This window comes from Phyllobates terribilis, unplaced genomic scaffold, assembly GCF_046119375.1.
Source record: "Phyllobates terribilis strain yellow unplaced genomic scaffold, ASM4611937v1 Scaffold_11__3_contigs__length_659146591, whole genome shotgun sequence".
Lineage (NCBI taxonomy): Eukaryota > Metazoa > Chordata > Amphibia > Anura > Dendrobatidae > Phyllobates > Phyllobates terribilis.
The window spans coordinates 29200474-29216931 of NW_027362771.1; the positions used below are offsets into that span (position 1 = coordinate 29200474).

Sequence of the window (16458 nt, forward strand, 5' to 3'; positions counted from 1 at the left end):
AGTGAGATAAATCTGTGCTGCACTTTATGTACACGCTCAGTAGTGAGATGAATCTGTGCTGCACTTTATGTACACGCTCAGTAGTGAGATTAATCTGTGCTGCACTTTATGTACACGCTCAGTAGTGAGATGAATCTGTGCTGCACTTTATGTACACGCTCAGTAGTGAGATGAATCTGTGCTGCACTTTATGTACACGCTCAGTAGTGAGGCAGTGAGATGAATCTGTGCTGCACTTTATATACACGCTCAGTAGTGAGGCAGTGAGATGAATCTGTGCTGCACTTTATGTACACGCTCAGTAGTGAGGCAGTGAGATGAATCTGTGCTGCACTTTATGTACACGCTCAGTAGTGAGATGAATCTGTGCTGCACTTTATGTACACGCTCAGTAGTGAGATGAATCTGTGCTGCACTTTATGTACACGCTCAGTAGTGAGATGAATCTGTGCTGCACTTTATGTACACGCTCAGTAGTGAGGCAGTGAGATGAATCTGTGCTGCACTTTATGTACACGCTCAGTAGTGAGGCAGTGAGATGAATCTGTGCTGCACTTTATGTACACGCTCAGTAGTGAGATGAATCTGTGCTGCACTTTATGTACACGCTCAGTAGTGAGATGAATCTGTGCTGCACTTTATGTACACGCTCAGTAGTGAGATGAATCTGTGCTGCACTTTATGTACACGCTCAGTAGTGAGGAAGTGAGATGAATCTGTGCTGCACTTTATCTAGATGCTCAGTAGTGAGGCATTGAGATGAATCTGTGCTGCACTTTATGTACACGCTCAGTAGTGAGGCAGTGAGATGAATCTGTGCTGCACTTTATGTACACGCTCAGTAGTGAGGCAGTGAGATGAATCTGTGCTGCACTTTATGTACACGCTCAGTAGTGAGATGAATCTGTGCTGCACTTTATGTACACGCTCAGTAGTGAGATGAATCTGTGCTGCACTTTATGTACACGCTCAGTAGTGAGATGAATCTGTGCTGCACTTTATGTACATGCTCAGTAGTGAGGCAGTGAGATGAATCTGTGCTGCACTTTATGTACACGCTCAGTAGTGAGGCAGTGAGATGAATCTGTGCTGCACTTTATGTACACGCTCAGTAGTGAGATAAATCTGTGCTGCACTTTATGTACACGCTCAGTAGTGAGATGAATCTGTGCTGCACTTTATGTACACGCTCAGTAGTGAGATTAATCTGTGCTGCACTTTATGTACACGCTCAGTAGTGAGATGAATCTGTGCTGCACTTTATGTACACGCTCAGTAGTGAGATGAATCTGTGCTGCACTTTATGTACACGCTCAGTAGTGAGATGAATCTGTGCTGCACTTTATGTACATGCTCAGTAGTGAGGCAGTGAGATGAATCTGTGCTGCACTTTATATACACGCTCAGTAGTGAGGCAGTGAGATGAATCTGTGCTGCACTTTATGTACACGCTCAGTAGTGAGGCAGTGAGATGAATCTGTGCTGCACTTTATGTACACGCTCAGTAGTGAGATGAATCTGTGCTGCACTTTATGTACACGCTCAGTAGTGAGATGAATCTGTGCTGCACTTTATGTACACGCTCAGTAGTGAGATGAATCTGTGCTGCACTTTATGTACACGCTCAGTAGTGAGGCAGTGAGATGAATCTGTGCTGCACTTTATGTACACGCTCAGTAGTGAGGCAGTGAGATGAATCTGTGCTGCACTTTATGTACACGCTCAGTAGTGAGATGAATCTGTGCTGCACTTTAAGTACACGCTCAGTAGTGAGATGAATCTGTGCTGCACTTTATGTACACGCTCAGTAGTGAGATGAATCTGTGCTGCACTTTATGTACACGCTCAGTAGTGAGGAAGTGAGATGAATCTGTGCTGCACTTTATCTAGATGCTCAGTAGTGAGGCATTGAGATGAATCTGTGCTGCACTTTATGTACACGCTCAGTAGTGAGGCAGTGAGATGAATCTGTGCTGCACTTTATGTACACGCTCAGTAGTGAGGCAGTGAGATGAATCTGTGCTGCACTTTATGTACACGCTCAGTAGTGAGATGAATCTGTGCTGCACTTTATGTACACGCTCAGTAGTGAGATGAATCTGTGCTGCACTTTATGTACACGCTCAGTAGTGAGATGAATCTCTGCTGCACTTTATGTACACGCTCAGTAGTGAGGCAGTGAGATGAATCTGTGCTGCATTTATGTACACGCTCAGTAGTGAGATGAATCTGTGCTGCACTTTATGTACACACTCAGTAGTGAGGCAGTGAGATGAATCTGTGCTGCACTTTATGTACACGCTCAGTAGTGAGATGAATCTGTGCTGCACTTTATGTACACGCTCACTAGTGAGGCCGTGAGATGAATCTGTGCTGCACTTTATGTACACGCTCAGTAGTGAGGCATTGAGATGAATCTGTGCTGCACTTTATGTACATGCTCAGTAGTGAGGCATTGAGATGAATCTGTGCTGCACTTTATGTACATGCTCAGTAGTGAGGCATTGAGATGAATCTGTGCTGCACTTTATGTACACGCTCAGTAGTGAGGCAGTGAGATGAATCTGTGCAGCACTTTATGTACACGCTCACTAGTGAGGTAGTGAGATGAATCTGTGCTGCACTTTATGTACACGCTCAGTAGTGAGGCATTGAGATGAATCTGTGCTGCACTTTATGTACACACTCAGTAGTGAGATGAATCTGTGCTGCACTTTATGTACACGCTCAGTAGTGAGGCAATGAGATGAATCTGTGCTGCACTTTATGTACACGCTCAGTAGTGAGGCAATGAGATGAATCTGTGCTGCACTTTATGTACACGCTCAGTAGTGAGATGAATCTGTGCTGCACTTTATGTACATGCTCAGTAGTGAGGCAGTGAGATGAATCTGTGCTGCACTTTATGTACACGCTCAGTAGTGAGGCAGTGAGATGAATCTGTGCTGCACTTTATGTACACGCTCAGTAGTGAGATAAATCTGTGCTGCACTTTATGTACACGCTCAGTAGTGAGATGAATCTGTGCTGCACTTTATGTACACGCTCAGTAGTGAGATTAATCTGTGCTGCACTTTATGTACACGCTCAGTAGTGAGATGAATCTGTGCTGCACTTTATGTACACGCTCAGTAGTGAGATGAATCTGTGCTGCACTTTATGTACACGCTCAGTAGTGAGGCAGTGAGATGAATCTGTGCTGCACTTTATATACACGCTCAGTAGTGAGGCAGTGAGATGAATCTGTGCTGCACTTTATGTACACGCTCAGTAGTGAGGCAGTGAGATGAATCTGTGCTGCACTTTATGTACACGCTCAGTAGTGAGATGAATCTGTGCTGCACTTTATGTACACGCTCAGTAGTGAGATGAATCTGTGCTGCACTTTATGTACACGCTCAGTAGTGAGATGAATCTGTGCTGCACTTTATGTACACGCTCAGTAGTGAGGCAGTGAGATGAATCTGTGCTGCACTTTATGTACACGCTCAGTAGTGAGGCAGTGAGATGAATCTGTGCTGCACTTTATGTACACGCTCAGTAGTGAGATGAATCTGTGCTGCACTTTATGTACACGCTCAGTAGTGAGATGAATCTGTGCTGCACTTTATGTACACGCTCAGTAGTGAGATGAATCTGTGCTGCACTTTATGTACACGCTCAGTAGTGAGGAAGTGAGATGAATCTGTGCTGCACTTTATCTAGATGCTCAGTAGTGAGGCATTGAGATGAATCTGTGCTGCACTTTATGTACACGCTCAGTAGTGAGGCAGTGAGATGAATCTGTGCTGCACTTTATGTACACGCTCAGTAGTGAGGCAGTGAGATGAATCTGTGCTGCACTTTATGTACACGCTCAGTAGTGAGATGAATCTGTGCTGCACTTTATGTACACGCTCAGTAGTGAGATGAATCTGTGCTGCACTTTATGTACACGCTCAGTAGTGAGATGAATCTCTGCTGCACTTTATGTACACGCTCAGTAGTGAGGCAGTGAGATGAATCTGTGCTGCATTTATGTACACGCTCAGTAGTGAGATGAATCTGTGCTGCACTTTATGTACACACTCAGTAGTGAGGCAGTGAGATGAATCTGTGCTGCACTTTATGTACACGCTCAGTAGTGAGATGAATCTGTGCTGCACTTTATGTACACGCTCACTAGTGAGGCCGTGAGATGAATCTGTGCTGCACTTTATGTACACGCTCAGTAGTGAGGCATTGAGATGAATCTGTGCTGCACTTTATGTACATGCTCAGTAGTGAGGCATTGAGATGAATCTGTGCTGCACTTTATGTACATGCTCAGTAGTGAGGCATTGAGATGAATCTGTGCTGCACTTTATGTACACGCTCAGTAGTGAGGCAGTGAGATGAATCTGTGCAGCACTTTATGTACACGCTCACTAGTGAGGTAGTGAGATGAATCTGTGCTGCACTTTATGTACACGCTCAGTAGTGAGGCATTGAGATGAATCTGTGCTGCACTTTATGTACACACTCAGTAGTGAGATGAATCTGTGCTGCACTTTATGTACACGCTCAGTAGTGAGGCAATGAGATGAATCTGTGCTGCACTTTATGTACACGCTCAGTAGTGAGGCAATGAGATGAATCTGTGCTGCACTTTATGTACACGCTCAGTAGTGAGATGAATCTGTGCTGCACTTTATGTACATGCTCAGTAGTGAGGCATTGAGATGAATCTGTGCTGCACTTTATGTACATGCTCAGTAGTGAGGCATTGAGATGAATCTGTGCTGCACTTTATGTAAATGCTCAGTAGTGAGGCATTGAGATGAATCTGTGCTGCACTTTATGTACATGCTCAGTAGTGAGGCATTGAGATGAATCTGTGCTGCACTTTATGTACATGCTCAGTAGTGAGGCATTGAGATGAATCTGTGCTGCACTTTATGTACATGCTCAGTAGTGAGGCATTGAGATGAATCTGTGCTGCACTTTATGCACATGCTCAGTAGTGAGGCATTGAGATGAATCTGTGCTGCACTTTATGTACACGCTCAGTAGTGAGGCATTGAGATGAATCTGTGCTGCACTTTATGTACACGCTCACTAGTGAGGCAGTGAGATGAATCTGTGCTGCACTTTATGTACACGCTCACTAGTGAGGCAGTGAGATGAATCTGTGCTGCACTTTATGTACACGCTCAGTAGTGAGGCAGTGAGATGAATCTGTGCTGCACTTTATGTACACGCTCAGTAGTGAGATGAATCTGTGCTGCACTTTATGTACACGCTCAGTAGTGAGATGAATCTGTGCTGCACTTTATGTACACGCTCAGTAGTGAGATGAATCTGTGCTGCACTTTATGTACACGCTCAGTAGTGAGATGAATCTGTGCTGCACTTTATGTACACGCTCAGTAGTGAGATGAATCTGTGCTGCACTTTATGTACACGCTCAGTAGTGAGATGAATCTGTGCTGCACTTTATGTACATGCTCAGTAGTGAGGCAGTGAGATGAATCTGTGCTGCACTTTATGTACACGCTCAGTAGTGAGATGAATCTGTGCTGCACTTTATGTACACGCTCAGTAGTGAGGCATTGAGATGAATCTGTGCTGCACTTTATGTACATGCTCAGTAGTGAGGCATTGAGATGAATCTGTGCTGCACTTTATGTACATGCTCAGTAGTGAGGCATTGAGATGAATCTGTGCTGCACTTTATGTACATGCTCAGTAGTGAGGCATTGAGATGAATCTGTGCTGCACTTTATGTACACGCTCAGTAGTGAGGCAGTGAGATGAATCTGTGCTGCACTTTATGTACATGCTCAGTAGTGAGGCATTGAGATGAATCTGTGCTGCACTTTATGTACACGCTCAGTAGTGAGGCAGTGAGATGAATCTGTGCAGCACTTTATGTACACGCTCACTAGTGAGGTAGTGAGATGAATCTGTGCTGCACTTTATGTACACGCTCAGTAGTGAGGCATTGAGATGAATCTGTGCTGCACTTTATGTACACGCTCAGTAGTGAGATGAATCTGTGCTGCACTTTATGTACACGCTCAGTAGTGAGGCAATGAGATGAATCTGTGCTGCACTTTATGTACACGCTCAGTAGTGAGGCAATGAGATGAATCTGTGCTGCACTTTATGTACACGCTCAGTAGTGAGATGAATCTGTGCTGCACTTTATGTACATGCTCAGTAGTGAGGCATTGAGATGAATCTGTGCTGCACTTTATGTACATGCTCAGTAGTGAGGCATTGAGATGAATCTGTGCTGCACTTTATGTAAATGCTCAGTAGTGAGGCATTGAGATGAATCTGTGCTGCACTTTATGTACATGCTCAGTAGTGAGGCATTGAGATGAATCTGTGCTGCACTTTATGTACATGCTCAGTAGTGAGGCATTGAGATGAATCTGTGCTGCACTTTATGTACATGCTCAGTAGTGAGGCATTGAGATGAATCTGTGCTGCACTTTATGTACACGCTCAGTAGTGAGGCATTGAGATGAATCTGTGCTGCACTTTATGTACACGCTCACTAGTGAGGCAGTGAGATGAATCTGTGCTGCACTTTATGTACACGCTCACTAGTGAGGCAGTGAGATGAATCTGTGCTGCACTTTATGTACACGCTCAGTAGTGAGGCAGTGAGATGAATCTGTGCTGCACTTTATGTACACGCTCAGTAGTGAGATGAATCTGTGCTGCACTTTATGTACACGCTCAGTAGTGAGATGAATCTGTGCTGCACTTTATGTACACGCTCAGTAGTGAGATGAATCTGTGCTGCACTTTATGTACACGCTCAGTAGTGAGATGAATCTGTGCTGCACTTTATGTACACGCTCAGTAGTGAGATGAATCTGTGCTGCACTTTATGTACATGCTCAGTAGTGAGGCAGTGAGATGAATCTGTGCTGCACTTTATGTACACGCTCAGTAGTGAGGCAGTGAGATGAATCTGTGCTGCACTTTATGTACACGCTCAGTAGTGAGATGAATCTGTGCTGCACTTTATGTACACGCTCAGTAGTGAGGCATTGAGATGAATCTGTGCTGCACTTTATGTACACGCTCAGTAGTGAGGCAGTGAGATGAATCTGTGCTGCACTTTATGTACACGCTCAGTAGTGGGGCAGTGAGATGAATCTGTGCTGCACTTTATGTACACGCTCACTAGTGAGGCAGTGAGATGAATCTGTGCTGCACTTTATGTACACGCTCAGTAGTGAGGCAGTGAGATGAATCTGTGCTGCACTTTATGTACACGCTCAGTATTGAGATGAATCTGTGCTGCACTTTATGTACACGCTCAGTAGTGAGGCAGTGAGATGAATCTGTGCTGCACTTTATGTACACGCTCAGTAGTGAGGCAGTGAGATGAATCTGTGCTGCACTTTATGTACACGCTCAGTAGTGAGGCAGTGAGATGAATCTGTGCTGCACTTTATGTACACGCTCAGTAGTGAGATGAATCTGTGCTGCACTTTATGTACACGCTCAGTAGTGAGGCATTGAGATGAATCTGTGCTGCACTTTATGTACACGCTCAGTAGTGAGGCAGTGAGATGAATCTGTGCTGCACTTTATGTACACGCTCAGTAGTGGGGCAGTGAGATGAATCTGTGCTGCACTTTATGTACACGCTCACTAGTGAGGCAGTGAGATGAATCTGTGCTGCACTTTATGTACACGCTCAGTAGTGAGGCAGTGAGATGAATCTGTGCTGCACTTTATGTACACGCTCAGTATTGAGATGAATCTGTGCTGCACTTTATGTACATGCTCAGTAGTGAGGCAGTGAGATGAATCTGTGCTGCACTTTATGTACACGCTCAGTAGTGAGATGAATCTCTGCTGCACTTTATGTACACGCTCAGTAGTGAGATGAATCTGTGCTGCACTTTATGTACACGCTCAGTAGTGAGATGAATCTGTGCTGCACTTTATGTACACGCTCACTAGTGAGGCCGTGAGATGAATCTGTGCTGCACTTTATGTACACGCTCAGTAGTGAGGCAGTGAGATGAATCTGTGCTGCACTTTATGAACACGCTCAGTAGTGAGATGAATCTGTGCTGCACTTTATGTACACGCTCAGTAGTGAGATGAATCTGTGCTGCACTTTATGTACACGCTCAGTAGTGAGGCAGTGAGATGAATCTGTGCTGCACTTTATGTACACGCTCAGTAGTGAGGCAGTGAGATGAATGTGTGCTGCACTTTATGTACACGGTCAGTAGTGAGATGAATCTGTGCTGCACTTTATGTACACGCTCAGTAGTGAGATGAATCTGTGCTGCACTTTATGTACACGCTCAGTAGTGAGATGAATCTGTGCTGCACTTTATGTACACGCTCAGTAGTGAGATGAATCTGTGCTGCACTTTATGTACACGCTCAGTAGTGAGATGAATCTGTGCTGCACTTTATGTACACGCCCAGTAGTGAGATGAATCTGTGCTGCACTTTATGTACACGCTCAGTAGTGAGATGAATCTGTGCTGCACTTTATGTACACGCTCAGTAGTGAGGCAGTGAGATGAATCTGTGCTGCACTTTATGTACACGCTCAGTAGTGAGGCAGTGAGATGAATCTGTGCTGCACTTTATGTACACGCTCAGTAGTGAGATGAATCTGTGCTGCACTTTATGTACACGCCCAGTAGTGAGATGAATCTGTGCTGCACTTTATGTACACGCTCAGTAGTGAGATGAATCTGTGCTGCACTTTATGTACACGCTCAGTAGTGAGGCATTGAGATGAATCTGTGCTGCACTTTATGTATACGCTCAGTAGTGAGGCAGTGAGATGAATCTGTGCTGCACTTTATGTACACGCTCAGTAGTGAGGCAGTGAGATGAATCTGTGCTGCACTTTATGTACACGCTCAGTAGTGAGATGAATCTGTGCTGCACTTTATGTACATGCTCAGTAGTGAGGCATTGAGATGAATCTGTGCTGCACTTTATGTACATGCTCAGTAGTGAGGCATTGAGATGAATCTGTGCTGCACTTTATGTACATGCTCAGTAGTGAGGCATTGAGATGAATCTGTGCTGCACTTTATGTACACGCTCAGTAGTGAGGCAGTGAGATGAATCTGTGCTGCACTTTATGTACACGCTCAGTAGTGAGATGAATCTGTGCTGCACTTTATGTACACGCTCAGTAGTGAGGCAGTGAGATGAATCTGTGCTGCACTTTATGTACACGCTCAGTAGTGAGGCAGTGAGATGAATGTGTGCTGCACTTTATGTACACGGTCAGTAGTGAGATGAATCTGTGCTGCACTTTATGTACACGCTCAGTAGTGAGATGAATCTGTGCTGCACTTTATGTACACGCTCAGTAGTGAGGCAGTGAGATGAATCTGTGCTGCACTTTATGTACACGCTCAGTAGTGAGGCAGTGAGATGAATCTGTGCTGCACTTTATGTACACGCTCAGTAGTGAGGCATTGAGATGAATCTGTGCTGCACTTTATGTACACGCTCAGTAGTGAGGCAGTGAGATGAATCTGTGCTGCACTTTATGTACACGCTCAGTAGTGAGATGAATCTGTGCTGCACTTTATGTACACGCTCAGTAGTGAGATGAATCTGTGCTGCACTTTATGTACACGCTCAGTAGTGAGATGAATCTGTGCTGCACTTTATGTACACGCTCAGTAGTGAGGCAGTGAGATGAATCTGTGCTGCACTTTATGTACACGCTCAGTAGTGAGGCAGTGAGATGAATCTGTGCTGCACTTTATGTACACGCTCAGTAGTGAGATGAATGTGTGCTGCACTTTATGTACACGCTCAGTAGTGAGATGAATCTGTGCTGCACTTTATGTACACGCTCAGTAGTGAGGCATTGAGATGAATCTGTGCTGCACTTTATGTACATGCTCAGTAGTGAGGCATTGAGATGAATCTGTGCTGCACTTTATGTACATGCTCAGTAGTGAGGCATTGAGATGAATCTGTGCTGCACTTTATGTACATGCTCAGTAGTGAGGCCGTGAGATGAATCTGTGCTGCACTTTATGTACACGCTCACTAGTGAGGCAGTGAGATGAATCTGTGCTGCACTTTATGTACACGCTCACTAGTGAGGCAGTCAGATGAATCTGTGCTGCACTTTATGTACACGCTCAGTAGTGAGGCAGTGAGATGAATCTGTGCTGCACTTTATGTACACGCTCAGTATTGAGATGAATCTGTGCTGCACTTTATGTACACGCTCAGTAGTGAGGCAGTGAGATGAATCTGTGCTGCACTTTATGTACACGCTCAGTAGTGGGGCAGTGAGATGAATCTGTGCTGCACTTTATGTACACGCTCAGTAGTGAGATGAATCTGTGCTGCACTTTATGTACACGCTCAGTAGTGAGGCAGTGAGATGAATCTGTGCTGCACTTTATGTACACGCTCAGTAGTGAGGCAGTGAGATGAATCTGTGCTGCACTTTATGTACACGCTCAGTAGTGAGATGAATCTGTGCTGCACTTTATGTACACGCTCACTAGTGAGGCCGTGAGATGAATCTGTGCTGCACTTTATGAACACGCTCAGTAGTGAGATGAATCTGTGCTGCACTTTATGTACACGCTCAGTAGTGAGGCAGTGAGATGAATCTGTGCTGCACTTTATGTACACGCTCAGTAGTGAGGCAGTGAGATGAATGTGTGCTGCACTTTATGTACACGCTCAGTAGTGAGATGAATCTGTGCTGCACTTTATGTACACGCTCAGTAGTGAGATGAATCTGTGCTGCACTTTATGTACACGCTCACTAGTGAGGCCGTGAGATGAATCTGTGCTGCACTTTATGTACACGCTCAGTAGTGAGGCAGTGAGATGAATCTGTGCTGCACTTTATGTACACGCTCACTAGTGAGGCCGTGAGATGAATCTGTGCTGCACTTTATGTACACGCTCACTAGTGAGGCAGTGAGATGAATCTGTGCTGCACTTTATGTACACGCTCACTAGTGAGGCAGTGAAATGAATGTGTGCTGCACTTTATGAACACGCTCAGTAGTGAGATGAATCTGTGCTGCACTTTATGTACACGCTCAGTAGTGAGATGAATCTGTGCTGCACTTTATGTACACGCTCAGTAGTGAGGCAGTGAGATGAATCTGTGCTGCACTTTATGTACACGCTCACTAGTGAGGTAGTGAGATGAATCTGTGCTGCACTTTATGTACACGCTCAGTAGTGAGGCATGGAGATGAATCTGTGCTGCACTTTATGTACACGCTCAGTAGTGAGGCAGTGAGATGAATCTGTGCTGCACTTTATGTACACGCTCAGTAGTGAGATGAATCTGTGCTGCACTTTATGTACACGCTCAGTAGTGAGATGAATCTGTGCTGCACTTTATGTACACGCTCAGTAGTGAGATGAATCTGTGCTGCACTTTATGTACACGCTCAGTAGTGAGATGAATCTGTGCTGCACTTTATGTACACGCTCAGTAGTGAGGCATGGAGATGAATCTGTGCTGCACTTTATGTACACGCTCAGTAGTGAGATGAATCTGTGCTGCACTTTATGTACACGCTCAGTAGTGAGGCATGGAGATGAATCTGTGCTGCACTTTATGTACACGCTCAGTAGTGAGATGAATCTGTGCTGCACTTTATGTACACGCTCACTAGTGAGATGAATCTGTGCTGCACTTTATGTACACGCTCAGTAGTGAGATGAATCTGTGCTGCACTTTATGTACACGCTCAGTAGTGAGGCATTGAGATGAATCTGTGCTGCACTTTATGTACATGCTCAGTAGTGAGGCAGTGAGATGAATCTGTGCTGCACTTTATGTACACGCTCAGTAGTGAGATGAATCTGTGCTGCACTTTATGTACACGCTCAGTAGTGAGATGAATCTGTGCTGCACTTTATGTACACGCTCAGTAGTGAGGCAGTGAGATGAATCTGTGCTGCACTTTATGTACACGCTCAGTAGTGAGGCAGTGAGATGAATCTGTGCTGCACTTTATGTACACGCTCAGTAGTGAGGCAGTGAGATGAATGTGTGCTGCACTTTATGTACACGCTCAGTAGTGAGATGAATCTGTGCTGCACTTTATGTACACGCTCAGTAGTGAGATGAATCTGTGCTGCACTTTATGTACACGCTCAGTAGTGAGGCAGTGAGATGAATGTGTGCTGCACTTTATGTACACGCTCAGTAGTGAGATGAATCTGTGCTGCACTTTATGTACACGCTCAGTAGTGAGATGAATCTGTGCTGCACTTTATGTACACGCTCACTAGTGAGGCAGTGAGATGAATCTGTGCTGCAGTTTATGTACACGCTCAGTAGTGAGGCAGTGAAATGAATGTGTGCTGCACTTTATGTACACGCTCAGTAGTGAGGCAGTGAGATGAATCTGTGCTGCACTTTATATACACGCTCACTAGTGAGGTAGTGAGATGAATCTGTGCTGCACTTTATGTACACGCTCACTAGTGAGGCCGTGAGATGAATCTGTGCTGCACTTTATGTACACGCTCACTAGTGAGGCAGTGAGATGAATCTGTGCTGCACTTTATGTACACGCTCAGTAGTGAGATGAATCTGTGCTGCACTTTATGTACACGCTCAGTAGTGAGATGAATCTGTGCTGCACTTTATGCACACGCTCAGTAGTGAGGCAGTGACATGAATCTGTGCTGCACTTTATGTACACGCTCAGTAGTGAGGCAGTGAGATGAATGTGTGCTGCACTTTATGTACACGGTCAGTAGTGAGATGAATCTGTGCTGCACTTTATGTACACGCTCAGTAGTGAGGCAGTGAGATGAATGTGTGCTGCACTTTATGTACACGCTCAGTAGTGAGATGAATGTGTGCTGCACTTTATGTACACGCTCAGTAGTGAGATGAATCTGTGCTGCACTTTATGTACACGCTCAGTAGTGAGATGAATCTGTGCTGCACTTTATGTACACGCTCACTAGTGAGGCCGTGAGATGAATCTGTGCTGCACTTTATGTACACGCTCAGTAGTGAGATGAATCTGTGCTGCACTTTATGTACACGCTCAGTAGTGAGGCAGTGAGATGAATCTGTGCTGCACTTTATGTACACGCTCAGTAGTGAGATGAATCTGTGCTGCACTTTATGTACATGCTCACTAGTGAGGCCGTGAGATGAATCTGTGCTGCACTTTATGTACACGCTCAGTAGTGAGGCATTGAGATGAATCTGTGCTGCATTTTATGTACACGCTCAGTAGTGAGGCATTGAGATGAATCTGTGCTGCACTTTATGTACACGCTCAGTAGTGAGATGAATCTGTGCTGCACTTTATGTACACGCTCAGTAGTGAGATGAATCTGTGCTGCACTTTATGTACACGCCCAGTAGTGAGATGAATCTGTGCTGCACTTTATGTACACGCTCAGTAGTGAGGCAGTGAGATGAATCTGTGCTGCACTTTATGTACACGCTCAGTAGTGAGGCATTGAGATGAATCTGTGCTGCACTTTATGTACACGCTCAGTAGTGAGGCAGTGAGATGAATCTGTGCTGCACTTTATGTACACGCTCAGTAGTGAGATGAATCTGTGCTGCACTTTATGTACACGCTCAGTAGTGAGGCAGTGAGATGAATCTGTGCTGCACTTTATGTACACGCTCAGTAGTGAGGCAGTGAAATGAATGTGTGCTGCACTTTATGTACACGCTCAGTAGTGAGGCAGTGAGATGAATCTGTGCTGCACTTTATGTACACGCTCAGTAGTGAGGCATTAAGATGAATCTGTGCTGCACTTTATGTACACGCTCAGTAGTGAGATGAATCTGTGCTGCACTTTATGTACACGCTCACTAGTGAGGCCGTGAGATGAATCTGTGCTGCACTTTATGTACACGCTCAGTAGTGAGGCATTGAGATGAATCTGTGCTGCACTTTATGTACACGCTCAGTAGTGAGGCAGTGAGATGAATCTGGCTGCACTTTATGTACACGCTCACTAGTGAGGCCGTGAGATGAATCTGTGCTGCACTTTATGTACACGCTCAGTAGTGAGGCATTGAGATGAATCTGTGCTGCACTTTATGTACACGCTCAGTAGTGAGATGAATCTGTGCTGCACTTTATGTACACGCTCACTAGTGAGATGAATCTGTGCTGCACTTTATGTACACGCCCAGTAGTGAGATGAATCTGTGCTGCACTTTATGTACACGCTCAGTAGTGAGGCAGTGAAATGAATGTGTGCTGCACTTTATGTACACGCTCAGTAGTGAGGCAGTGAAATGAATGTGTGCTGCACTTTATGTACACGCTCAGTAGTGAGGCAGTGAAATGAATGTGTGCTGCACTTTATGTACACGCTCAGTAGTGAGGCAGTGAGATGAATCTGTGCTGCACTTTATGTACACGCTCAGTAGTGAGATGAATCTGTGCTGCACTTTATGTACACGCTCAGTAGTGAGGCATTGAGATGAATCTGTGCTGCACTTTATGTACACGCTCAGTAGTGAGGCATTGAGATGAATCTGTGCTGCACTTTATGTACACGCTCAGTAGTGAGATGAATCTGTGCTGCACTTTATGTACACGCTCAGTAGTGAGATGAATCTGTGCTGCACTTTATGTACACGCTCAGTAGTGAGATGAATCTGTGCTGCACTTTATGTACACGCTCAGTAGTGAGGCAGTGAGATGAATCTGTGCTGCACTTTATGTACACGCTCAGTAGTGAGATGAATCTGTGCTGCACTTTATGTACACGCTCACTAGTGAGGCCGTGCTGTGGAGTCGGGGAAATCGAGGAGTCGGAGGTTTGGCTTACCGACTCCACAACCCTGAGTACTACACAAACTAACCAGAGCAACAAGAGCACAAATCTGTAGAAGTAAATTAACTCTGTAAGCTAAAAGCAACTAGTTACCTGGAGAAACAACGCACACACACCAGCTCTTCTATGTCCCACAGACTGACAAGCGCATCCGCACTACCAGTGGCAAAGTACTTCCCAGTAGGGTCAAACTTTATGCAAATACAGTTTGAAGGGTGAGCGTTAATGGACTGAATAGGTTTGAGCTCTGGATAACTGGCATATAAAAAAAAAATAAATAAATTAAAAAAAAGCATTAATTACAAACAATAGAATATATTTAGCGCTAATGTCTAGACCCATTTGTATCATAGAAAAATCTAAATCTGAAGCTTGCCACTGTGGAAGAAGTGACGTGACAAATCCATCACCCTTACACAGTGGCACAACAGTACTGGGGAGGAGGTGGGTAAAGAAGGGCATTTCAACACAAGTCAAATCATACAGAGGTTATCAAACATCAAAAGTCCTAAAGCACCCAATCTACAAGCAGAAATGGAAAAACTAGTGTACATTTCAATATCAGTTTCTTGTGGCCAATGACAGAGATCTCAAAAACATAAGCCACAGCGATCATTTTTATTTACATTACTGTTTAGCCCAGTATAGAGGTGGTAAAGGCCATTGAGACTTTTGAAATAGGAAAAAAAACATGATTTTTACATGATATGCAGTTTGCAGCCCGATCCAGATCCAAATAAAAGAGCTCTTTTTTTTTTTTTTTTTTTTTGGGGGGGGGGGGGTCTTCCCCAGTAATATAGGCTGAATGTGAGCTATAGTTTTCATTAGTTCATTTGTCATCACAGCTTCTATTCTGCACTTATTTCCATTTAATGTGCTTTCCACCTTATCTATAGAACTTAATTTTCTTTCTGCCCTACATGTACCTGTAGATGTTTCACTCCCTCTACACACTGAGGAGACCTGTGCACAACTCCTCTAATACTGTCTCTCTCTAAAGCAGGGGTAGGGGGATTTTGTTTTCTGCCAAGGGTCTATTGGATATTTATACCATCCTTAGGGTGCCGAATACAGTACAAATTGCGTGCCAACACCAGCCACAAAGCACTACGTCCTGATGCTGTCTCTGGTGTCAGGAAGTAATCTTTTACTGCACATACGTTACCATTCCGTAGTGAATGCTGCGTGTGCATGAGAAAATTAATGGGCCGGCGGCAAACAAAATACAGCCGCAGGCCCAAGAACTGAGGTCCCCAGAAATCCGGGACTGGATAAAAGGTTATTGAGGGCCATAAACAGCCCATGGGTCTGAGGTTCCCCACCCCTGCTCTAAAGGTTCATTCACACGCCTTCTGACAGAGCACTCCACCCATCAGCATATGGCGGTTTTAAATAGATCTGGATCCTACCTGACCATATGGTTGTAGGCTTTTAGTCAAGGGAAAGGCACCATGTTAGGTTAGGGTCCCAATAGAGGGGGTACATCTTGTCGCTGCCTGTTGGGCACACATGAATTGGCCAATTTATGAGCCAAGTACCTTCATTTTTTAACTTAATTTCTTCAACAGTAATGTAATTCCAATTTCATATATTCAATGTTTTTAAACTATAGCATTACAGAGTGCATCTTTAATTTGCTAATTATATATAGAGTGGCTCTCA

General features: G+C 44.7%; 1 protein-coding gene across 2 annotated transcripts in view; it reads right to left on the minus strand.

The window, feature by feature from the left end:
- Positions 1–16458, minus strand: part of THOC3 (THO complex subunit 3) — a 67370-nt gene that overhangs the window by 29120 nt on the left and 21792 nt on the right. For both annotated transcript variants that reach the window (XM_073651151.1, XM_073651152.1), the window contains exon 4: positions 14890–15051. In XM_073651151.1, coding sequence (XP_073507252.1) covers positions 14890–15051 — 162 coding nt within the window. The remainder of the gene's footprint in view (positions 1–14889; positions 15052–16458) is intronic.